Source organism: Phalangium opilio, unplaced genomic scaffold (assembly GCF_054372755.1).
Source record: "Phalangium opilio isolate 3A_F unplaced genomic scaffold, DU_Popi_V2 ptg000246l_1, whole genome shotgun sequence".
NCBI classification, from domain to species: Eukaryota; Metazoa; Arthropoda; class Arachnida; order Opiliones; family Phalangiidae; genus Phalangium; species Phalangium opilio.
In genome coordinates, this window is record NW_028324225.1 from 6,219,561 (window position 1) to 6,244,696 (window position 25,136).

Sequence of the window (25,136 nt, forward strand, 5' to 3'; positions counted from 1 at the left end):
TTTTAAGCTATTTTACTAAAAGATTAAACGTAACAGTGTTGTAATTAAGCTACTTTCGGACAATATTAACTTTAAAATACATCATTGACCCAAAGAAAAGGCTCAAATTTCGCGCCTATAGTAAAGTTGTCAATTTAGCCGTAAGAGGGCCGTAGCTACCACTACTTATTGGGCGGGAAAACGGCAAACCGAGTTACCTGTTATGCTAGGGGCTGAATAAAATGTGACTTCTCAACAAATTATTGAGCATTTTGACTCAGGTATTGTTTTTACCTCTCCGAGTGACGTATGTCACGGAGAGGTATTACACCGGCCGTGTCTGTCTGTGTGTGTGTGTGTCTGTGTGTCTGTCTGTCAGACCCCACGTGACCGCGTTCGCAGTTTGCGTATCGGAGCAAACGTGTTCCCAATTTCCGGACTGCATTGACAGTTCACGGAAATTTGGGTTTGTCTCCTCTGGCTATTCAACTTGAGTTCCAACACCACCAGCTTTGGTTTTCGTCCACTCCACATGGACACTAGTCTGTACGTGCTTGCTTCCAAGCACCAGCAACTTCTGTTCTTCGTCAATTTTACCTTGACTCCAGCTTCTATGCACCACCATCTTCTGTTCTTCGTCAATTCCACATTGACACCAGCTTCTATGCACCACCATCTTCAGGTCTTTGTCCATTCCACATGGACGCCAGTCAGTCCATTCTGGCTTCTCTTCCTTCGTCATCGTTTGGTTTCAAGATATACGCGGCGAGCGGCTAGGGTTACGAGAAACGTCTAGCCTCCCAATGGCAGGGCTTCCACCATCGGTTCACGCGAATGCGTTTTGGAAATTTGGGTTTGTCTCCTCTGGCTATTCAACTTGAGTTCCAACACCACCAGCTTTGGTTTTCGTCCACTCCACATGGACACTAGTCTGTACGTGCTTGCTTCCAAGCACCACCAACTTCTGTTCTTCGTCAATTTTACCTTGACTCCAGCTTCTATGCACCACCATCTTCTGTTCTTCGTCAATTTTACCTTGACTCCAGCTTCTATGCACCACCATCTTCTGTTCTTCGTCAATTCCACATTGACACCAGCTTCTATGCACCACCATCTTCAGGTCTTTGTCCATTCCACATGGACGCCAGTCAGTCCATTCTGGCTTCTCTTCCTTCGTCATCGTTTGGTTTCAAGATATACGCGGCGAGCGGCTAGGGTTACGAGAAACGTCTAGCCTCCCAATGGCAGGGCTTCCACCATCGGTTCACGCGAATGCGTTTTTATCTATTATTTGGTTTTAAGATATACGCGGCGATCAGCTAGGGTTACGAGAAACGTCTAGCCTCCCAATGGCAGGGCTTCCACCAAAGGTTCACGCGAATGCGTTTTTATCTATTATTATAATGGAAACGGATCGTATATATACCCCAAAATTTGAAGAAAGCGGGCAAGAAGGGTACCCTTTACTTTAAACGTCAATATTAGCAAAGTTTCGAAAGATATTATGAACAACTTTATTTTAAACGATTTAACTATTTTTAAAGTTATTTACTGGCGATTAAAATAATTAAAAATAGTTATATTTATTTAAATATTAAAGATGAACCCAAGTACCGAAGTCGTTAAATCATTGCCTCCTATATCTATCAAGGCCCGTGCATTGCGTTATGTTTCCTACATTGCCTCCTCTATCTATCAAGGCCCGTGAATTGCGATATATTTTATTCATTGCCTGCTATATGTATCTAGGCCCGTGCATTGCGTTATATTTTAAACAACAACCAAAATGAGAAGCTCCTCATACGGATAATATTTTCGGCAATAGATAGAGGGAGCGCCCTTTACAATTTTGTCCAGTACGACCCTACCTAACCGCTGAGGATGCTGGGAGGACTACGGTGCCGTAGGTGGGGGTACACAGGCAACGCTATAGGTATGGGGGTAATGGCTACGTCACCAATGCTATTTGCCCATAGAGAAAACCCTCACAAAATGTCCGCCCTACACTCAAAGGCAGGCCCAATTTTCGTAGCAGACGAAATTTTTCTCCCACTGAAATAGCTCTATTAAAATGAAAATACGGATAATATTTTCGGCAATAGATAGAGGGAGCGCCCTTTATAATTTTGTCCAGTACAACCCTACCTAACCGCTGAGAATGCTGGGAAGACTACGGTGCCGTAGGTGGGGGTACATAGGCAACGCTATAGGTATGGGGGTTCCACTCCATTTCTCTCTCCTTCAAGATGGAAAACCCATACGCCGATTCGCGGGACAAGTGACAGTGTTGCCAAGCTATGCATTTTCAAAACCACAAAATAGTGAATCGTTGCTTGTCCACTTAAGGTAAATACAATTAGTCTTTGTCAACTGTTACCGTTTTCTTACCCCCATATATGGAAATTATTCTATGAATAATGTTTAATTGTTTTTTCATACGCCCCCCCCCACCCCTAGTTTGAAAGAGACCTTTTTTACAAGCTGGTGTTAAAAAAATTAAACGGCGAAAAAATTATTTGACAATCTAAGAATATTTTTTAAATATAAACAAATGCTGTTTAGTTTATACGCCCTCGATTTGTGAAAGACCTTTTTTACGCACTTTTATCATTCCCTAGTTTGAAAGAGACCTTTTTTACAAGCTGGTGTTAAACAAATTCAACGGCGAAAAAGTATTTGACAATCTAAGAATATTTTTTAAATATAAACAAATGCTGTTTAGTTTATACGCTCCCTATTTGTGAAAGACCTTTTTTACGCACTTTTATCATTCTTTATTTGAATTTCAAAGGTAGTGCTTCATAATTCAATCTTCTGTAATAACTTTCTTCGGAAAATTATATTTCAAACGTTACAGAGTCTTGCAAGGGGATTGCTTTTGCGGATTTTTGTGAGTATTTAACTGAATAATAAAATGGAGGAAGATAATAATTTAAGTAAAGAGGAAATCAGAAAACGAAAGGCAAGGGAAACAATGAGGGCAAAAAGGTCAGATCCCGAATTTAGGAAACGCGAAAATGAAAGGAGAAGAGCTTTAGCCGCGGAAAAAAAGTCTCTTTCGGGAGCAGGTTCTAGCACACAAAATGTTGGTCCTACCACGAGGCCAGTTGACCATGATCGTACGAAAGATAATGCATTAAATAAATGTTCTATTGAAAGTACTGTAGGCGTAGGCATATCTATTAATAAGGAACCCAATAATGTACAAAATGTTAATGCTAATATTAGTGAAATCATCGAAAGCGATGAACAAGTACCTTGTACGTCCCATGGTAATGTCTATCCGTTAGAAAGATTAAGAATCTTGAGACAAAATGAAGAATGCAGTAAGAGGGAGTCGCTAGGTAAGAGGAAAAAGCGAGAGAATGAGTCAAATTGTGAAATTGAAAATCAGGGTGGAATATTTACCAAGAAAGTAAAAAGGGTTGATGAATGGTATAGATCAAGCGAACGTGTAAGAAATCAGTTAAGTAAGGCTACTGAACGCCAAGATCCAAAGTATAGGGAAAGTGAACGTGATAGAAACCAAGCGGCTAAGGCGGCTAAACGCCAAGATCCCGAGTATAGAGACACTGAACGTGATAGAAACCAGGCGGCTAAGGCGGCTAAACGCCAAGATCCCGAATTTAGAGATAAAGAACGTGATAGAAACCAGGCGGGTATGGCGGCTAAACGCCAAGATCCCGAGTATAGAGACACTGAACGTGATAGAAACCAGGCGGCTAAGGCGGCTAAACGCCAAGATCCCGAATTTAGAGATAAAGAACGTGATAGAAACCAGGCGGGTATGGCGGCTAAACGCCAAGATCCCGAGTATAGAGACACTGAACGTGATAGAAACCAGGCGGCTAAGGCGGCTAAACGCCAAGATCCCGAATTTAGAGATAAAGAACGTGATAGAAACCAGGCGGGTATGGCGGCTAAACGCCAAGATCCCGAGTATAGAGACACTGAACGTGATAGAAACCAGGCGGCTAAGGCGGCTAAACGCCAAGATCCCGAATTTAGAGATAAAGAACGTGATAGAAACCAGGCGGGTATGGCGGCTAAACGCCAAGATCCCGAGTATAGAGACACTGAACGTGATAGAAACCAGGCGGCTAAGGCGGCTAAACGCCAAGATCCCGAGTATAGAGACACTGAACGTGATAGAAACGAAGCAGGTATGGCGGCTAGACGCCAAGATCCCGAGTATAGAGACACTGAACGTGATAGAAACCAAGTAGGTATGGCGGCTAGACGCCAAGATCCCGAGTATAGAGACACTGAACGTGATAGAAACCAGGCGGCTAAGGCGGCTAAACGCCAAGATCCCGAATTTAGAGATAAAGAACGTGATAGAAACCAGGCGGGTATGGCGGCTAAACGCCAAGATCCCGAGTATAGAGACACTGAACGTGATAGAAACCAGGCGGCTAAGGCGGCTAAACGCCAAGATCCCGAATTTAGAGATAAAGAACGTGATAGAAACCAGGCGGGTATGGCGGCTAAACGCCAAGATCCCGAGTATAGAGACACTGAACGTGATAGAAACCAGGCGGCTAAGGCGGCTAAACGCCAAGATCCCGAATTTAGAGATAAAGAACGTGATAGAAACCAGGCGGGTATGGCGGCTAAACGCCAAGATCCCGAGTATAGAGACACTGAACGTGATAGAAACCAGGCGGCTAAGGCGGCTAAACGCCAAGATCCCGGGTATAGAGACACTGAACGTGATAGAAACCAAGCAGGTATGGCGGCTAGACGCCAAGATCCCGAGTATAGAGACACTGAACGTGATAGAAACCAAGTAGGTATGGCGGCTAGACGCCAAGATCCCGAGTATAGAGACACTGAACGTGATAGAAACCAGACGGCTAAGGCTGCCAGGCGTGAAGATATAGGTTTTAGAACGTCTGAACGTTCTAGAAATAGATCTTCAGCCGCAGATAGGCGAGCAAACCCCTCGGTTATAGAGCAGATCTATTTTGATAGCATTAAAGACGGCCCAACGTGGCCGTGTGAAGGATGTTCAAATCTTTTTTTTAAGTCATCTGGCACCATTGTAAAGTCCATAGATTTTTTGTCAGTCCCTGGTATTGAACGAAGAGAGTTGAATGATGAAATATTTTTGTGTAGTACTTGTAATAAAAGCGTTAAGAGAAAGCAAATTCCAAAATTTTCAAGGGAAAATGGATTTGTGTTTCCTGAAATACCTGCGCAATTAAGAAACATAAGTAATTTAGAAGAAAGAATGATATCACCACGAATACCATTCATGCAAATACGAAGGTTAGGGTGTGACCAACAACGTGGTATTAAAGGAAATGTGGTTAACGTCCCTATAAATGTAGAGTCCACCGCCTCGGTTTTACCCAGGTTACCTCGAGACACGGATACTATTCAAATTGAGTTTATGAGAAGAATGCAGTATAACACACCCTATTTGTACGAAACTGTGAGACCCAAAGTCATTTTAGAGGCCCTTAACGTTCTGGTAAAAACGCCTTTGTATGTTAAACATGGAATTACCGTTAAGAGTGACATATTAGACCCCATTCCTGAAGAACTTGAATTTATTGTTGACGAAAATGACCGTCAGGTAAATCAAGTTGATGTTTCAGGAGATAATCCAGTAGCGCCAATAAACGCAGAGAATGATAGCGATGATATGTGGAATGAACCTAACGAAAGTAGTTCGTTAACAGTTGGGAATCAAGATACATTATTAGTTTCTTTAAGTAATTTTTTGCCAAGTAATACCATGCATGTTAAGTTTGCTCCCGGTGAAGGTCAAACCCCAATGTCTTTACTCTCTGACGAGGATGCGGAAGAATTGTCATTCCCGAGCATTTACGTAGGTCAAAAAATGAACCTTAAGGTTAAGGGAAGTTTTGGTGATATTTTTAAATGGGAGCTTCGTAATATTGATAGGCGCTGTGCTAAAAATCCTTCGAAATTGTTTTACTCTTTTGTCAAATTAGAAACCTTGAAAGTTAGTCAATCTATACAGGTTTGCATGAGGAAAACTAAAAGAACAGATGGGTCGAATTATACTGCTGGACTTTTAGCTTCTGCAGGTTCTCTTGATGCAACACAGACAAAAGGAATTGATGGGTATGATTAGACAGCTTGGTACGGCTACCTTTTTCATAACGTTTTCGGCTGCCGAAAGTAAATGGCCTGAACTACTGAATATTTTGAGACTAACCTCTGGGCAGGAGAGTTTACCTAACGATGATATTAGCAATTTAAGTTTTTCTGAAAGGGCAAAACTGATTCAGGATGATCCTGTTACTTGCGCTAGATATTTTGACCACCGTTTTCGGGCTTTGCTTAAGGCTCTACAGAAATTAGGTCCTCTTGGCGTTATAGAAGACTATTATTTTAGAGTTGAAATACAGCAAAGAGGTTCGCCCCACCAACATGGTTTGATTTGGATAAAAGATGCTCCAAAACTTAAAACTGATCTCTCAAATGTTAAGGAAGTAGAGGAATTTATTGATAATGTTATTTCTTGTGCTGCTGAGCACAATGACGAACATTTAGATTTGTTAACACGATTACAAATTCACAAACACACAACGACTTGTAGAAAGAAGGTCGATAATAATTCCGTTTGTCGTTTTGGAATCCCGTTTCCACCTATGCCCAGAACCATAATTTTCGACCCTGGTTTAAGAGAGCCTGGTAGCGTACAGGAAGAACTCAGATGTAAGGAAAGGTCAAAGAAATTGTATGAGATGTTGCAATCGAAAGAAAAAGAGTTTTGGGTAGATAGTTTTGAGGAGTTGCTAGCTAAGTTGCGTATAACTGAAGACGAGTATATTTCTGCCGTTACTTATGACCTCAAAAGGAAAACAGTTTTGTTGAAAAGACACCCCAAAGATACTAGAGTTAATCCTTACAATCCGTGCGCTTTGCGTCTTTGGCAGGCGAATATGGACATTCAATTCGTTCTTGATGCTTACGCACTGGTTATGTATATTGTATCATATATAGGAAAGTCTCAAAGAGGGATGTCTTTGCTTCTGCGCGAAGCTTCTAAACAGGCAAAAAATGATAAATGTACAGTAAAACAGAAGTTGAAACTAATTGCTAATCAGTTCTTGAATGCCCACGAGGTAAGCGCTCAGGAAGCGGCTTACTGTGGTTTACAAATTCCTGTGTCCAGGTGCAGTCGCGCCTGTGTTTTTATAAACACCAATGCCCCTGAAAATCGTGTACACATTCTTAAGAGTCAATCTGAACTTGAAGAACTACCAGCAGACAGTAATGACGTTTTGCCTCTGGTATGCTAGAACATTATGTTCAAAGGCCAGAGGAACTAGAGGCAATAACGTTAGCTCAATTTGGTGCCTGGTACGAATATTCCAAAGCCCGTAGAGTGACTAAAGCCGCCCACGATCATGTTGATGAGGGAGAGAGCAATGAAGTTGAAGCTTGTGGTAAATGGATGAAACTTAAAGATGAATCAGGGTTTATTAGGAAACGTGGCCGTGCTAAAATTATTAGGTACAGAAGATTCAATTTAGAAAAAGATCCCGATAACTTTTATCGTGAACAATTAATGTTATTTAAGGCTTGGCGCGATGAAAGTAATGATATTTTGACAAAGGATATGAAATCAGAATATGAGCTTTGTCGCGAAACTATTAACGAAGTTAGGAAAGAATTTCACAGTGAAATTGACGAAGCAGCCGTGGAACAGGCTGTAGCATATTTTGAAAATGGAGAAATTCAAGTGGATATTACTAATGTCCAGCCTGAATTAGAACATAGAAATGAAGTTGATAGATCTTTAGCTATGGATGATTCCGATTTTTTAATTAATACGGTTCAAGAACCTGTAGGAAATATTAATAGAGAAATTATTGATGGCAATGCCGAAAATACTGTTGCTCCGTCAATTACCTTAATTAATGACTCTGAGTACAACGCCCTTCTTAGAAAATTGAATTCAAAACAAAGAGAGATATATTACCATGTTTTGTATCATGTAAAAAGCAAAGAAACTCCGTTGCGCCTCTTTGTTACAGGGGGCGCTGGTGTGGGGAAAAGTCTTTTGATTAGTGCTATATTTGAATCTGTGTCAAGGTTTTACAACAAACAACCTGGGAGTAATCCATCGGAAGCGAAAGTAATCCGTTGCGCACCTACTGGCAAGGCTGCCTTTAACATAGGTGGGGCAACTTTGCACAGTACTTTTAGTTTACCCGTTAGCCAATTTGGTGGAAATATATCGAGATTGGAAAGTGAAACACTTCATAAATGCAGGTTACTCTATGGTCAAGTAAAACTAGTAATAATTGACGAAATTTCAATGGTTGGAGCGAAAATGTTTAATCGGGTAAACGCTAGGTTACAAGAGATTATGGGTTGTCCTGATTATTTTGGTGGTGTGTCTGTCGTTCTAGTTGGAGACTTTAACCAATTGAGACCAGTTTGCGATTATTTCGCAATTCAAGGTCAAAGTGAGAAAGATAATCCTTACGCGTCGTTAATTGGTAGTAGTAGGGACTATACAAATAGCCACGGATCCAAGATGGCCGCCACCCCAAGATGGCCGCCCTCTCCCCATCCACCAGACTCAAACCAAACTTTTCAGACAAGTCTAGACTAGCCCGAGCTGTTAGTTTCATCCCTCCCATGACATCATCTTCTTAACTTAAACTAAAACTAAAACTATAGTCAACCTTGACGTCATCCCTGGCTTGCTAACATTGGGTGTTACCCTTTTTTCTCTGTAAGCCTAAAGTTAATAAAAACACAGATTTTAAGACATCAAATATTTACTTTTTATAAGATGTACAGATATGGGTGATAAATAAATACAGAATATATATTACAAAATAATCAACAACCAACAAGGATAAACAAACATGTTTTAAAGAGTTCATTTTTCACGTTGACCCTGTATCGTTATTTGACTCGGAAGTGCAATCGGCGGAGGGACGTTTGGGCTTATTTTCTAATTGTTTTCTGTTTCGCCGTTCAATTTCGTAAAGAGTTAACAAAACGTTGACTATTAACCCGTAAACAAAAAAGAAAATGAGGCACAACATATTGCGAGGGCTATGATAGCAAATGATATTTAAATTGCTAGTACGTGCTATATGTAACAAACTAGAGAGGTAAGAGGCAGTTTTAATTGGATCCTATTTGTCACATTAGGCGGAGCGTAAGTAAAGAGATAATATCATTGGATAGGTTAATTAAGGTGGAGTTAGAAAATAAGCCTATAATTATAAGTCTGACAAGAATAACAAATATAGAAATAAAGATTTTTTAATAACAAACAATATAATATATACAATAACAAATATTTATATGAAAAACCCACCACCATTTAAAAAGATTAAACACCGGTCGACCCAAACCCCCCACTGCCGCGTGCCGTCGGGGTCAAAGTCTAGAAACAACATAAAAATGTGTTACGTGCTGAAACCTAAATTAAAAACTTGAAAATATTTACCGCCGTTTCCACCGGTCTTAGCAATATAACCGGGGTCACTATCAATTGGGCAAGCCTATTGCCCCGCCGAATATTGTAGGCGGTGTCCCCGACGTTGGCTATGACGACTTTTATGGGTCCCCGATAGTCGGCGTCTATTATTGTTAAGAATTATTATACTTTTAAGCACTATAAAATAACTAATAAACATACCTATCGTCCCCTCGGCGACAAACAGCCCTTGGGCTGTTAAGCTGCTACGGCCAACAAGGCGGCCGTAGCTGTTCTCGGGCAGCATCACGCCTAACCCAGTCGACACGATTTTGATACCGTGAGGGTCGATTACGGTATCCACTGGACAATATAAGTCCAGTCCGGCCGACTGGGGGGTGGCACGACGGGGAGTAAGCGCTGCCGGATGGATTTTAATCACGGGCAGGCAGGGCAAACGAGGAGCGGTAGAGAAAGACATCTTAAAGTTTTTGGGACTGGTGTTTCAGAAACAGAAGTTAAACAACTGATAACTTTCATTTTGAAACACGGGGCTTATATACAAAATTAGCGAGGTCAAATCTAATAGTGTCTAGCCAATACTTTCAAGATTTTTAAAATTTAATAAATAGCCAAAAAGTTAATTAGATATATAGGTATAAAATTACAAAATCTCTCCGAGGTCTAAGTTTTTTTTCGTATGCAAAAAAGTTGTCTAGGTGTGTTTTAAATAATTCAAACGAGATCGTGTTATATAAAAAAAAACCCTTTAGCGAAGGTTAAAAAGAAGTTACTTTGATAAATGCCTAAGGGGACAAATATTATTCGTATGCAAAAACTTGTTTAGGCGTGTTTCGAATAATTTGAATAATTCTCACGAGATCGCTTTATATAAGAAAAACAATTTATTAGTGAAGGTTAAAACTAATTACTTTGGGAGGGACGGAAATTGTTTTTTAACATGATTTAAATTTAAATAAATGTATATTAATATTAAACTAGAGAGGTTATTTTTTATATAGATAGATATCCTAATGTCTTCTATAATCTTTAGTACCAACTCCACAGTAAAAAAATGTTTTTTAGGTCAAATTAAAAATAGCGTATCAGACATAATTATATTTTTTAAATTCTTAATAAAAAAAACCATGTCTAAGCCTGTATTCTAAAAAAAAATGGCCCTGAGATTTTGGGTATAAAAGCTTGAGCATTGGTATTGGATTCTCACAATCGATCCAGCCATGAACAAGTACCAAGAGTCTCAATCTATGTTTGAATCTCCACCGTCTTCTCCTAATAATCGACAAGGATCCAGCAACGGTCAACGAACGCTGAGTCAATTTGTAAAACCCGACCCCGTTGAGATCCTCCTCGATTCTGACGACGAGGAGTTTGTCCAGGACGTGTTGCAGAAACACGTTGTCGGCGTCAACGGGGTTGAGGGGTCCTATCGCTTGAGAAGCGACGGGCAATATTTCGAAACTAAAATCCCCCCGCGAAAGGGGGATTTCTACATAGATATCAGTATATATAAATTTAAAGATATAAAAGACGCCCAGGCGGACAAACTGTGGGAGTGTAGACATAAACGGCTAAAAAGAGTCGTTGACGCTAAAAACAAAGACGCCATCAAACTTCTAAACGCTTTCCATCGCTTGGTGGACGACGTGAAGAACGACGCAGAAGCCGCTCAGCAGCCGCCAAGCAAAGTAAGTATCTTATTAACAATAAATTTACAAACCAAAAATTTTGTTCCAATTTTTATTATTTCTGATAGAGATTCAAAAAATGAGTTCGAGCAGCGGCAGCAGCGGGAGTGACTCGGAGGGTAGTGGCGGAGAGGAACACGCACAGGTAAACCGGTACTACACAATTGAGCGGCAGATTGACAAAACGAGTCGCAAGTGGCATTGTAAACAAATCGATTTGCGTATAGCTTTTAAAAATTTGAATGACATTCCAACGCGAGATTTTTTTCGAATTTTTCGAAAAATTCTCGACGAAGTTATACGTAAATTAGTAACCGAGAATCCCGGGTATAATCGGGTTCGATTTGTTTTAAGCTCCCCCGGATTGACGACTCCTGTTAATATTAAATTTATAAAAATTGACAAATTCACCAGTAAGCGAATCATGCGAACCATCTATAGAGTAACGCAATCTAGTCGGGACTTTGTCTTTAATGGGGAAGATTTTCAGTTTGACATTATTTTTTTAAACCTCGACGCGAATATAGGAGTTTATTATAAGTCCATAAAAAATAGAACTTTGGTTAATTTGGATTATTTCGTTAAACAAAATAACCAATTTATTTTTATGGAGAATAATGATAACCTTTGTTTTGCTCGGAGTTTAGTTTTGGGTAAAGAGCTGGCCGATCGCAATTTTTATCGACAAAAAAAGCAAGGTCAGCCCTTTAACCAGAACAATTTCAAAAAACTGAAACGCGATAGCACCCTTGTGGGTAATATTGCAAAAATCTTGCACAGGAAAGCCGGAGTCCCCGAAGGTTTTGTTACTCTAGAAGATATTCAAAAATTTCAAAATTATTTAGCTCCCCATTATAGAATCGTGATAATTGATGCTGCGAATAATTTTACCATATTTTTCAAAGGACCCCAAGCTCCTAAATTTATCTATTTATTAAAAATTGGCGACCATATCCACCCCGCGAAAACTTGGCACGGCATGATGGGGGGTTGTATCTCTTGCGATTTATGCTTAAAATCTTTTTACAAATACGAATTGTTAAAAGAGCATAAATGCCCCGAGGATACAAAACCCTATATATGTTTTCGGTGTCAAGGAGAAGCTTTTCATTTAACCAACGAGGATGTTTTAAAACGTTGCGATGAATGCCACCGCTACTTTTTCCCGGGCCCCTGCTACGAAACTCATTTATTTAATGGCACCTGCGCGAGCCAAAAACGATGTTTAGAGTGTGGGCGACTGATGGGTGACGATCACGACTGCAATCCCGAATGCTCTCAGTGTAAAATAGTCCATCCGCCAGGTGAACATTTTGTTATGCCTTTGGAAACCAAAATGAAAGCCTCGCGGTTTATTTATTACGACATTGAGACTATTCTTAGAAATAATATCCACGTCCCCATTTTACTAGTTTGCGACGTAGAGACTGAAGCTGGCTTTGAAACTAAAATTTTTTACGGCGCTAATTGCGTCGAGCAATTTTTAAATTATTTATTTAGCGTCGAGCAGGTAGTTTTGACTGGACAGAAACGTAAAACGTACCAACCGCGCTTTACTAACACTCAAGTCGTAGCTCATTACGCGAAAGCTTTTGATAACTTCTTAATTCTTAACGCTTTAGTCCATAGACACGTCACCCCTGCCGTTATTTTTGACGGCAGTAAAATTTTAATGATTCATCTTGAGGGACCGCAAATTAGATTCCTCGATAGCTTTAATTACATTAGTCAACCTCTGCGTAATTTCACCAGCATGTTTAGCCTCGGCGATGTGGCGAAAGGATTCTTTCCATTTGATTTTCATACCGAAGAAAATCTTAATTACATTGGCGTCATCCCTGAAGCTTCGTACTTTAACGTAGCTCAAATGAAAGCCAATGATTATCGAGATTTTCAAACTTGGTACGCGTCAATGGAAGGATCTATTTACAACATCAAAGAGGAGCTTATTAAATATTGCATTCAAGACGTCAAAGTCCTGAGACAAGGCGTCGAAGCTTTTAGAAAAATTTACGTAGATCTAACCAAATTAGACCCTTTCTGCTTAAAAAATATTACTTTGGCGGGTGCTCTAACCACTATTTATCTTAACAATTACTATAAACCTTACAGCATGGGTATTGTTCCTTCTAACGGCTATAACGCAAAATTTAATCACAGTCAAATTAGCTTAAAATATCTCGCTTGGGTGGAGAAAACTGAAAATATAAAATTGCGCACTGCTTTAAGCTACGGGGGCGAGTACCGCGTGGGTCGCTATTTAGTCGACGGCTATAGCGAAACTCCTCTCAAAATCTACGATTTCCACGGTTGCTACTTTCACGGTTGTCCATGCCAAAAACTTAATGCCTACAATACCCAACTCAAAGCCAGCAACAGATTTCTGTACGAGCGGACCCTAGATAGAGAGCTGTTTATTAAAGAGAAGATGGTCGGGTATGAATATACCTCGATCTTTGAGTGTCAATTTGCTAAGCTTTTAAAAGAAAACGCCGAAGCAAAGGCTTTCTGCAAAAGTTTAACTTTTCGACCTCAAATATCAGCCCGTAGCGCTCTCTATGGGGGACGGACGGAAAATTTTGTTCTTAACTGCCACGTGCAAGGTGAGGAGAAAATTTTCTACAAGGATATTATTTCTTTGTACCCGAAAGTTTGTCGCGATTGTCCGTACCCTAGCGGCCACCCCATAATCTATAGCAGAGATTTTGACAAATCGCCAGGGTGGTATTTTGGCGTTATGAGTTGTCGTCTGCTTCCCCCTCAAGATCTCCACATCCCCTTAATTCCCTTCCGCAGCGGTGGTAAATTAGCCTACGCCCTCTGTCGCACGTGTCTAGAATTGCGAGCGGAAATCTGCGATCACACTGTCAACGAAAGGGCTTTCGAATCAGTCTGGCCAACGGTTGAAGTCTATGCCGCTATGGAGCATGGATATAAACTCCTCGATATATTCGAGGTGTACCATTATCCAAAAACGGAATATTTCTTTGCCCAGTACATGACTGATTTTATCGCCCTAAAAGTGAAGAATTCCGGATTTCCCGCTCACGCGCAAACGCCTCTGCAAAAAGAGGCGTATATCGCTGATATAAACAAGAATGAAAAGCTTTCTCTGACCGTGGCGGATATTCAATCAAATCCTTCACTGCGTAATATCGCTAAAATTAATTTAAATTCTCTTTGGGGTCGCATGGCTCTGAATACGGGAAAGATTCGCAGCATCTTTATCAACAATTATTACGAATTGATACGATACGCGAGCGATTACACTCTGGAATTAGTCGACTTACGGCCAGTTACGGAGTCGATCGCTCTTTTATCGTACAAAGCCAAAAGCGATTACGTTTCGGACTACAAACTGGGGTCGGCCATTGTGGGGAGCTTTGTTTCTTGCTACGGGCGACTCGAATTGAACAAGATGCTGCTTCAATTAGACCGCGCAGCCTTGTATTGTGACACCGACTCGATAATCTACCGCCATCTACCGGGAAAGTTTGACATTCCAACTGGCAATCATATTGGTTGCTGGGCGGATGAACTCGGCGGTGATTATATAACTTCCTTTTGTAGTACCGGTGCCAAAAGTTACTCGTTTCGCACTAGCAAAGGAAAAGAAGTCAAGAAAATTAAAGGGTTGACGTTAAATCGAGAAAATCTTGAAAAACTTGACTTTGAAACCTTTGAAAGTGTAGCGATGAATCCGGAAAAGGAAGTTACAGTCAATGTCCCTTTTAATTTTAAACGGGATAAATACAAGCTGCAGCTAGAGGCCGTTAAAATTACCAAAAGATTTCGCCAAACCTCGAATAAGAGATTGTTGAACGCCGATTTGACAACCAGTCGACCCTACGGTTTCAAAGAGGCAACACCCGCTTCAACATCTCTCTCGCATGAATTACGAGGCTAGGCGAAGACATACTTTTGAGGGCTTGTGGGAATCTTGCGTTCCTATCGAAGCCCTGGCCAAAGACGGTTTCTATCTTGCAGATGTAGAAACACAGACGACGCGCTGCGCCTTTTGCGGCATCGCCTTGTACCAGTGGCGTTGCACGGACCATCCATCGAGGGAACATCGGAAACACAGCCCATCGTGTCCGATGGTTTCCAAAAAACCGTGCAACAACAAACCACTGCGTCAGGGGTTTCCCGAATTCCCGACCAGCGAGGGCGAGGATGTTTGCGAGCCTCTAATCCAAACATGCCCAGCCATCAACAAAGAGCGGTCGGGAAACGAAAAAGTGCGCGTGCGCATAAATCCGTCGTGTTTTCTTCTGTAGTGCGTGTGTACCAACTACCCTCCGAGTCTCGCGTCAACTTTAACCTCCTCAACGTTCAACGCTTCCGCCAGCGTTGTCTGGAATTAGAAGAGAAACTTTTTAAAAAAACAATTACTTCATAGGGGATTTTTTTTTTTTGGGTAAAAGGGTTTCGTTTATATTGTTTAAATATTTTTTAATTTGTGTTTATTAAGGGTCTTTGGGTTTTGGGTTAATTGTATTTTTGATTATATATATATAAACTGTCAATTAAAATAAAAATGTTTATTAATCAAGATGAATCCAACCGAGTCAGTCTCGCATTCTTTAAAGTTCCAAACACCCGCCCAGTTTCTAATCGTGGGGCCAACGCAAGCGGGGAAGAGTTTTCTTTTAAGTAACTTATTGCAAAATCATCAGCTTATGTTTGACCCACCGCATAAAAAGGTTATTTATTGCTACGCCGCCTGGCAGCCAAACTACGAAAAATTGAAACAATTGATTCCAGGAATTCAATTTATTCAAGGCTTGCCAACGGCGGATCCGGATTTTTGGGAGACTCATCGCGACTCCTACTTGATACTAGACGACTTAGCTAGCCAATTATTTAAACAAGCTCATATTGCCGATTTAGTGTGCGTGACGTCGCATCATTTAGGGTATACGGTTATTATTATTACTCAACAACTGTTTCCCAAGGGTAGCCAATCGCGGATAATTTCTCAAAACTCTTCCTATTTTATAATAATGAAAAATCCTCGAGATGTCGCCTCTATTAGATATTTGGCGCAACAAATAAGTCCAGATAACCCGAAGCGTATTACGGAGGCGTACAGACTAGCCACTAGAGAACCCTATAGCTATTTGTTAATTGATTTAAAACAAGAAACTCCGGAAAATTTACGATTAAGGTCGCGAGTTCTACCTCACGAATCACCTATGTATGTCTATGTCGATTAAATTTAATTGTCATTTGAATAATGGCCCCACGCGTTAAACGTCGATCAGCAAAACGCTCCCGGCTCGTCGTAGCGCGTCCCTCGACCAAGTTTGCCAAATTTGTCCCTTATTTACAGAGCTTGCGTCAAACTAGCTGTAAACAACGGCGAACCCTCTTAAACAATAGTAGTGCGCCTCAATTAAAGAGCATTCAGACAATTTGTAAGAATTTAAAGGGCGGGGGCATTTATTTGAGTAAAGACCGCAAGAAAAAGCTAGCAAAGTACAAGAAAATTATTAGACAACTCGGATCAAGTACCTTGTCGCAGAAAAGCAAAAAAAAGCTGTTGTTGCAGCAATCAGGTGGTTTTCTTACGACGTTGCTTGCCGCAATCTTGCCTTCGATTGTCCAAGCCATAGCTGCTAAACTATGAAACAAATGGTTCTTGTGCCCGCTAGCGCAGTAACTTCAACAGCTGCCCAAGAGCACTCGGCTTTGGACCGAGAGATTGAGGATATTTTAAAATCGCCATTGAATGCCTACGATAAATTATATAAATATTTAGACGCTTTTAAGAAATATTTAAGTATTGAGAAACAAATTCCTTTACCTAAATTTGAGGTCGTAACACAGGCAATGTCTAATGTCCCCACGCCGCCATTACCGGTCACCCCTAAAATGCCCCCGCGAAAAAAACAATTGTCATGGCCGAGCTATGCCACGTCATCACCGACAACAAGCGCTTCGGGCAGTTCTTTTACTACGCCTAAACGAGCCGAGCCTCGGCAAAAGGTTTTAAAAAGCGAAACGACTGCGGGGACACCAAGTTAAAAGAGCGTTTATTTGCGAAGTGTTCATAATTTAGTCTCGGGTAACGAGACTTTTTGTAGTTCGGCGCCGTAAAAAACACCCAGAATTTGCTCCCCCTTTAAATCCGCTACGCGATAGACGGGCGGTGACCTGGGTATGACGTCAACAACGCGAAATATTTCGTCAGTAAAGGTGCCTCCCGAGCTGGTTTTTCTAAATACTCTACTAGCTATAGAAAGACGCACGTAGTCGCCAACTTTAAGCCTCGGTGCGTATCGATTAATGCCGTTTGATTTCCCGTACAGTTTATTCCAAATGATTGATTCGTTATCTATATTAACATGAACCGGTGCAATTCCAGTAGTTGAATGAACCCGTTCATTATAAGCTTTAGTAATTAAAGGTAAATATTTAACGTAATTTTTATTCCCCGTGGCCGTAATAACCCGGGCAATTTGTTCCTTAATTGTTCTAATAAAGCGTTCCGCTAAACTAGCCTTATGCTGACTCCTGGCAAAATGTATTTGCACATTGTTTTGTTTCAAGAAGGAGGCAAAGTTGCGCGAACTAAATTCCCCACCGTAGTCCGTGTATATTTTTAAAGGGATCCTCTCTCGAAATATTTTTTTAAAAGCTTCGATAACCTCGCCAGATGTTTTGTTTCTAAGAGGTACTGTCCATCCGTAGCGGCTTAAGACGTCAATGACGCACAAAACATAGCGAACATTTTTATTAAAACGTTTTAATTTCGGTAGATCCAACAAATCAGCTTGAAAAACGTCATCGATAGTTGAGGCGTACACTTGGTTAGTTTTGAATCGGAAACGTCGAAATCGATGTTTCGTATAGGCGGGCTGTTTCTCGAGAAAGGCGATTAATTTTGCTTTTGACACGTCCGGTAAGGCCTTTTGTAATCTGGCTAGCGACCCATAAGCGGCCGGATTTGCCACGTCGTAATAAATTTTTCTAATTTTAGCATCCATGTCTTGACAAGTATAAATAACGACTAAATGGTTTCCCAATAAACAACTTTATTTAATACACGCAAAGGTATTTTATAAAAACAATATCAGTTAAACAAATACGATATATCAATACATTTATCTTAATAGCCATAAATCAAGGCATTCTTTAAATCGGCAAAACTGTTGACAAAATAAGCGTAAATATCCTCTTGGTCCTCGATCCATCCGTGTTCGGTCTCAAATTGATGCAAAATTTTCTCACGATCCAGTTGAGGCAGCGCTTCGTGCAAATTACGCTCGACTCGATCGCTGAAATTTGTGTCAAATTCCGAGCAGCTTTGAGAGTGGCATATTTGTTTTCGGCACTCGACGTTGGCGCAAGTGGAAGTGACGTCAAACAAGGTGGTAGTGAGCTCGTTTAAAATTAATTCGCGCATGCGACAGACAGCTATCCCTTTAGCCTTGAGATCCTCGTCAATCAACGGCTTTAAGTCGATCAACGTCTGCCATCCTGTTTTGTTCAGGCTAAATCCTTCGCTGGTGCTAAAGTTGAGGAAATAACGACTGCCGCTGCCTCGTTCATAGTATCGAAGATCGATTAGACGTTCATCTTTCGAGTTGACGAAGCATTCCAGCTTGATGCGCTCTTTGACGGGCAACCAAATATGATAGCGAGGTATTTTTCCGTCAAAAAAGGACGTGAGTTCATTTTGAAACCGAAACAAAGCGTACCAGGCGTTAGGTTTTAATATAGTTTTTGTACGCGTATCCGATCTTTGAATTAATATTTTAGGTTCAATAGATTCAATGACGCAAATATCGAGCTTTGGCGTGACGGTGTGTACTTGGTGCATCTTGGCTCGCGACTGATATTGTATTTATAAAGTTTTAGTCTTTTATACGTTGGGGTGATTATAAATAATTTCTCTGTTTTTAGATATTATTAATTGGTTGTTTGGAAATTCGGCCATGACAATGCACGTGACGTTTTCGGTTAGCGGAGAGCTAAATCTTAACGATAATCGCAAGTTACCAGTCTGGGGCATGGAATTTAGACCTAACGAAGCGAGATGCTCTCTACTCAAATCAAAAACAACGACAAAAAAGCCCTTCTTATATAAATCGTAAGAAATAATATTTCCTCGGTCAAGACCTAATATCTCGAGACCCTCGAATAAAGAATTGTAACATCTAACGTACTGGTCGTCGTCAAAATTGGGCGTAAAGGGGATATCGGGATAATTTTGCGAATTTAAAGAGAATTGCATGAAATCGAGTTTGAAGTGTTGGAGATCCAGGGGGTTGGAAGTTGCTTCCCCTACAAATTTTTTATTAGTAACGAAAGCCACGACAGTTCGCGAGGGTAATTGCCCCGTAAACAAGCTGTCCCTAATAAAATCTTGCGTTCCGGTGGTTATTAAGAAATTTTTCATAACAATAGAGTTTACTTCGTAGCGAGCGTTTATTCCCGAGTTTAACATCTGGGCGTGAGCTAGTTGCAGTTCGGGATTAACCTCAATTTCGCGCGTAAACAAGGTGCATTCCGTTAAATCAATCTTATACTTTTTGCCCTGCTCATTGTGAATAATAGCGAAATCCGCGGAGCTTCGATGAAGTCTAATTCGCACCTCGATATTATCTAGTAAGAATTTGGGCGTTTTGAACATATCCAAAAATAATTCGCCAATTACATCGCACGTCTTTGATTGGGCCACGCGTTTAGCGCGACGACCAATACCATTATCTTCTTTGTTGATATCGGCGTCCGCTAAAGCCGTCGCCGGATCAATAATGGTATCCAAATAATATAACATAGAAGTTAACCAGGAATTGGCCGCCGTTTGTCCATAATTTAAAAGTATTTTAAAATAGGCCATGTATGGGTACATATTATTTGGTTGCTGGACAGCGACGCCATTAAGAAATAATTCTACTTGACAAAATAGCGAGGCAATTATTAAATTTGTCACCGAGACTTTCTTTTCCGCATCTGGAACGACCGTGCCGTCCTCGTGCAAAACGCGAAATTTTAATCTCAAAAGAGTTTTAGTCAAATCATGATAATTGTTAGAGGGAGGAATGATAAATTCTACATATTTAGCATTAGTTAGGGGAGCAATGGGATAATGAGCAGTCGTTTTAGTCCCCACAATATTATTATTCACCACTGGCTTTTCAAATACTTCAAAGTCGGAAAGAACACTTTCGTAGGTCGACATGATTAGTCTAGAAAATCGCGTTTAGTGCGTTGCTTAACACGTTTGCTCCGGCTTGTTTTAGCAGTCCTCTTTCGTTTTCGGCCCGTCCCGCTTTGAGTGTTGACGAACCGGTCCACGCCTTTATGTAGTAGGGAATTTATAGATTGTTTGACATTTCTTTTAATCGATTCTCGAGGTGATATTCCGGGGTTTTGGGCATCGCTAATTACTCTACTCGTTAACCCAACAGCTTCGGACGCTAAAGTACTAATGGCCGGCCTAATAAAGGGCGTAATTTTGCGCAATAAAGAATTAAAGATACCGCCCACACTGAAGCGACCTCCGGATTGGAAAACGTTTGCGTGTAAAGCCGGAAGGGAGGATCCTCTTTGGAAATACAGAGTGTATCTATTAGGTACCATTGCTTCTGGGCTATTGACGTCGACGCCTAAAAAACAGTTTAATATATACTTTGCCCAAATTAAACGGAATATTTTCCCCGTAATCGGATTTCAATTCAATTTCAATTTCTTGTATATCGCTGGTTGAAATTGGATAAAAGTCGATATTATTAAATATTTCCTGGTTCTCCTCGTCTAGCAGCGAAAAAGCCGGCATTTTTATGAAACGTAGCAGAGGGGCTTGACCACCACCTACTACCTGTTGCCGAATAATATTGGTATAGACAAACATGGCATCGACGCCTCTCATGATATCCGCGGGGTAATCCGAAGTCTCGTTATTAAGATACCGATCTAATTGATTGGCACTAAAGCCTAGCAGTCTCCCCAGCCCCCTCCCGGGTGTTGTTTTGGGAAACAAAATTGAGACCGTATCGTTCAGTTTTGAAACCGTCACGGTTCCGTCTACATTCTGCGTAAATTTTAAACTTTTTCTATGCATCGGCGACATGGCTTCGCTCATAGCACTTAAAACATCGCTAATATGATAATAAACCCCGGGAGGTATCTCGCACGCGAAATTATCAACTCGTCTGGCTTGAGACCCGGGTAAATACGGTTGGTCAGCATAGTCGGGATCTTCTGGAAATCTATCCACATCGTATTCGCTAGTCCAAAAATTATTATTATCCGTCAATGTCATTGATCTTAATCGGGGATTTACCAAAGCTACTCCCGAGTGACTGTGTTTAAAAAATTCCCCCTCTTCGGGAATGTTAAATAACTTGGCCATTGGTCCAGCTACCGACACGCGAACACCTGGCTCTATTTCGAGACGAACATAGTATCTATTTTCCGTTTCCGTTTTGAGAATGTACATTTTAAAATACTGGCGAGGCATATATTCTTGAACACCCAATAACTGATTTATAATTTTTAAATGTAAAGAGAAGGGAATTACGGCCCCGGTCGCCGTCAAATCGCAGGTATATTCGCCCGCGGGTATTTTAATTTTTGTAAAATTAGTCCTAGTAAATACATACATTAGCGAGTCATGAACGCGATAATTGATAAATGTGTCATTAGTTGTTTTGAAATGCGTAAAATTACGCTCTAAAGGTTTAGTGGATAAAAACGTCCCACCAACGTATTCAGCTTCTAAATTTAATATATCACGCAATTCTTTTGGCAAGAGCATTTCAATTTTTGCCGGACAATGGACTCTAAAATAATGCTCCGCTCCTTGCTTAATAACGCTAAATTCAGCATTGTGCAATCTTAAAGGGTCAAAATTGCGCGCCGTTATTTGGAGGTTTTCGGCAATATCTTCGTAAATCTTATAATCATCTGTCGATCTAAACTCGCCTGACACTTTAAAAAAGAAATAAAGCCAGGGTTCTTCCCAAGGGGTATAGCGCTTTATGGTTCTATTAACTCGATATTCTAGATACGCATTGTTTTCGTTTATGGTATATTCTTGTACCGTCATCCTCAAAGGACCAGATTGATTGCGTCCTGTGTAGTATTTATTTGGGTCAAGATCGAGCAATTTAGCTAGTTGGGGAGAAAATTTAATTTCCACCCATTCCGGTGTTTTAAAATTATACATGATAGCATCACCCCGATTATCTATAATGTGATATGTTACTTCAATTTTTTTAAATACTAATTTTTCTAAAGTACGCGTTACAGCTCGATAAAGCCCTTCGGCGTTTTTCTCTGGCGTTTTACTGGCTCTAAAAGTTTGCGGTAAGAACAATATCTTATAGTTATCATAATCTTCGGGGTTAATTTGCTTAGGCTTTTCAGAAATAGTTGGCTCGGGTTTTTTCTTTGGCGGATCAACCGGCTGCGGAAACAAGGGTTTTTCATCAATCGCTGGTGGGGAGGGGGTCGGTAATACGGGTAGCTCTGGAGATGAGGGGGGTGTGGGCGAAGGTGTGGGTGTTAATGGTTCAAAGGGGGCGAGGGGTCTTGACCGTGGGGGCGGTGGTGGAGTGGAGGGTTTTGGGGGTGGTGGCGGAGAAGAGGCTTTCGGGGCTGGTGGTGCTGGTGCTGGTGGAGGAGAGGGAGGTTTCGGGGGTGGTGGCGGAGAAGAGGTTTTCGGGGGCGGTGGTAGGGTTTGTTTCGGGGCTGGTGGTGCTGGTGCCGGTGGAGGAGAGGGAGGTTTCGGGGGTGGTGGCGGAGAAGAGGTTTTCGGGGGCGGTGGTAGGGTTTGTTTCGGGGCTGGTGGTGCTGGTGCCGGTGGAGGAGAGGGAGGTTTTGGGGGTGGTGGCGGAGAAGAGGTTTTCGGGGGCGGTGGTAGGGTTTGTTTCGGGGCTGGTGGTGCTGGTGCCGGTGGAGGAGAGGGAGGTTTCGGGGGTGGTGGCGGAGAAGAGGTTTTCGGGGGCGGTGGTAGGGTTTGTTTCGGGGCTGGTGGTGCTGGTGCCGGTGGAGGAGAGGGAGGTTTTGGGGGTGGTGGCGGAGAAGAGGTTTTCGGGGGCGGTGGTAGGGTTTGTTTCGGGGCTGGTGGTGCTGGTGCCGGTGGAGGAGAGGGAGGTTTCGGGGGTGGTGGAGGAGAGGAGCGTCTCGGGGGTGGTGGAGGAGGGGTTATTTTGGGTGGTGGTGAAGGTTTTCGTTTTGGAAGAGGGGTTATTTTGGGTGGCTGTGGTTGTACAGGTACTACGGGCTTAGCTGCAGTAATAGGAATTGGAAGAAAGGGAGTAGTTCGCGGTAAAATAGGCATAGATGGGGCTACAGGCTTATATTCCGGTTGAGGTTTTTTTCTTATCGACGGAACTTCGTGGCTTGTTTTACGTTTAATGGCGGCTTTGGGAATGTACTTGTAATCAAATTTTTTTTTAAAACTATCTCCAACATTATCAATTTCGATTTCCACGTAATTATTAGTGTAATTTAAACTTATATTTTTAGCATGCTTTGATACAGGATATTTTGATATATATGGAACATCCTCGTAATTATTCTCTTTAAATTCATATAGCGTGGCCAAGGGGGAATCAGCTGGTATTTTGAACCGTATGTTTTCCTCTCCTAAAACTTGCAGGTAAACGGGAAAGTTTGTATCTAACTGTTTGCCTAGGGCCCCATCCTTATATTTATTCACTAATTTAAAAGATAATTTGCCTTTTAAATACGGATGACTGTTTACATCATCATTTAACAGCTCGACAAAATTTTGGGGCAGTTCGTACTCTTTGGTCTTGGTATAACGATTGACAGGTATCTCTATTTTTTGATATTCAACAGGCTCTCTAACAGCTGCATAGTTGCCATGGTTTGGGTCACTTACAACCTGAATTTCAAACTTGTTAAACTCTTCGCTTATATTCACCCAATGATTTGGAAATATGATTTCTGCCAGCCCAACTTCATAATCGCTACTCAAGTTAAGAGGTTGATGCAAATAATTTTTAAAACTTGATTGGGTATTGTTTGGGTATATATCTAGACACGTATTAGACGCTAAAGTTAAAAAAAAGTCGTCATTCATGACTAACGCCTGTTTATCAACTAACCCCAACTTCTTAAACAAACCTTATTTTATACATAAAAAGATCGGCCATAGCTCGGTAGACTGGCCGGGATTTGAACTCGCCACCTTTTTGGGTATTACATTAGTAGACCCTGCCTTTAACCACTGAGCTATGGACGATCTTAAAATACACGCCATTTATCTTCATCAAAAAAAACTTTACAAATTCTTAAACTTTTAAAAGTCGTTACCCTTGAAAAATCTACGTAGCTAGGTAATTGACCTTACCCGATTCCGATAAAAAAGACAACGCCCTGACTAGTTCGAGCCGGTTTCAACCTGTTTTTAAGCGGTTATTATATAAGACACGCGGTTTTAATAGTATGTTTCAGGGTGTGGTCCTTAAAAAAAATAAATTTTTTATCTAGAGAAATTGTTTAATATTAAATCTGCTCTCGGTCATTTAGTATATAAGCTCCGTGTTTCATGAAGAAAGTTATCAGTTGCTCAGCTATGCTCTTAAAAGTTCAACTAAAGATGTCTTGCTTTAACTCGTGCCGCTTTTGTTGGGTGAGTAAAGACCAAACTCAATTTTCCAACGGAAAAGGGACCAATTTCGATTTCTCTAGCTGTCTCTTCTCGGGCATCGCCTGAAAAGGGACCAATTTCGATTCATGGGCTAGATTTACGTAGCTTTTCAGTACAATCATTTGGTCGCACCGAAAAGCTGCGTAAATTTGTGTAAAGTCGCATTTTTTTGGCCCACCACTCAACATCGACCATAGTTCGTGACCAAATGCAGGAGATTAATGTCAAAAATCCAGAGAATTTGGTCACGGACTAAGAAACCAGGTGGAATAATGTTGAGGAAGTTCATGAATCGACCTTCATTGCAGCGTCATTTGCGTCCATACAACGGACTATTGCAATGAAGGAAAATCTAATTTAAGTTAAGTCCTGCTACTTCTTCCGCGGCAAG

General features: G+C 41.1%; 1 protein-coding gene across 2 annotated transcripts; it reads left to right on the forward strand.

The window, feature by feature from the left end:
* Positions 1–10,644: 10,644 nt before the first annotated feature.
* Positions 10,645–15,670, forward strand: LOC149612290 (uncharacterized). 2 transcript variants are annotated; one of them, XM_089858510.1, is made up of 3 exons: positions 10,645–11,112; positions 11,181–11,257; positions 15,100–15,670. In XM_089858510.1, the coding sequence occupies exons 1-2, from the start codon at positions 10,645–10,647 to the stop codon at positions 11,193–11,195; spliced, it is 483 nt and encodes a 160-aa protein (XP_089714636.1). In that variant the 3' UTR covers positions 11,196–11,257; positions 15,100–15,670. The 2 variants fall into 2 exon arrangements, with proteins under 2 accessions (XP_089714636.1, XP_089714635.1); XM_089858509.1 differs by having other exon boundaries at positions 10,645–11,257; positions 15,100–15,109.
* The last annotated feature ends 9,466 nt before the right edge of the window (positions 15,671–25,136 follow it).

Bases quoted from the DNA above. Each gene is read 5' to 3' on its own strand.
- LOC149612290 (XM_089858509.1), top strand. From the start codon at position 10,645: ATGAACAAGTACCAAGAGTCTCAATCTATGTTTGAATCTCCACCGTCT.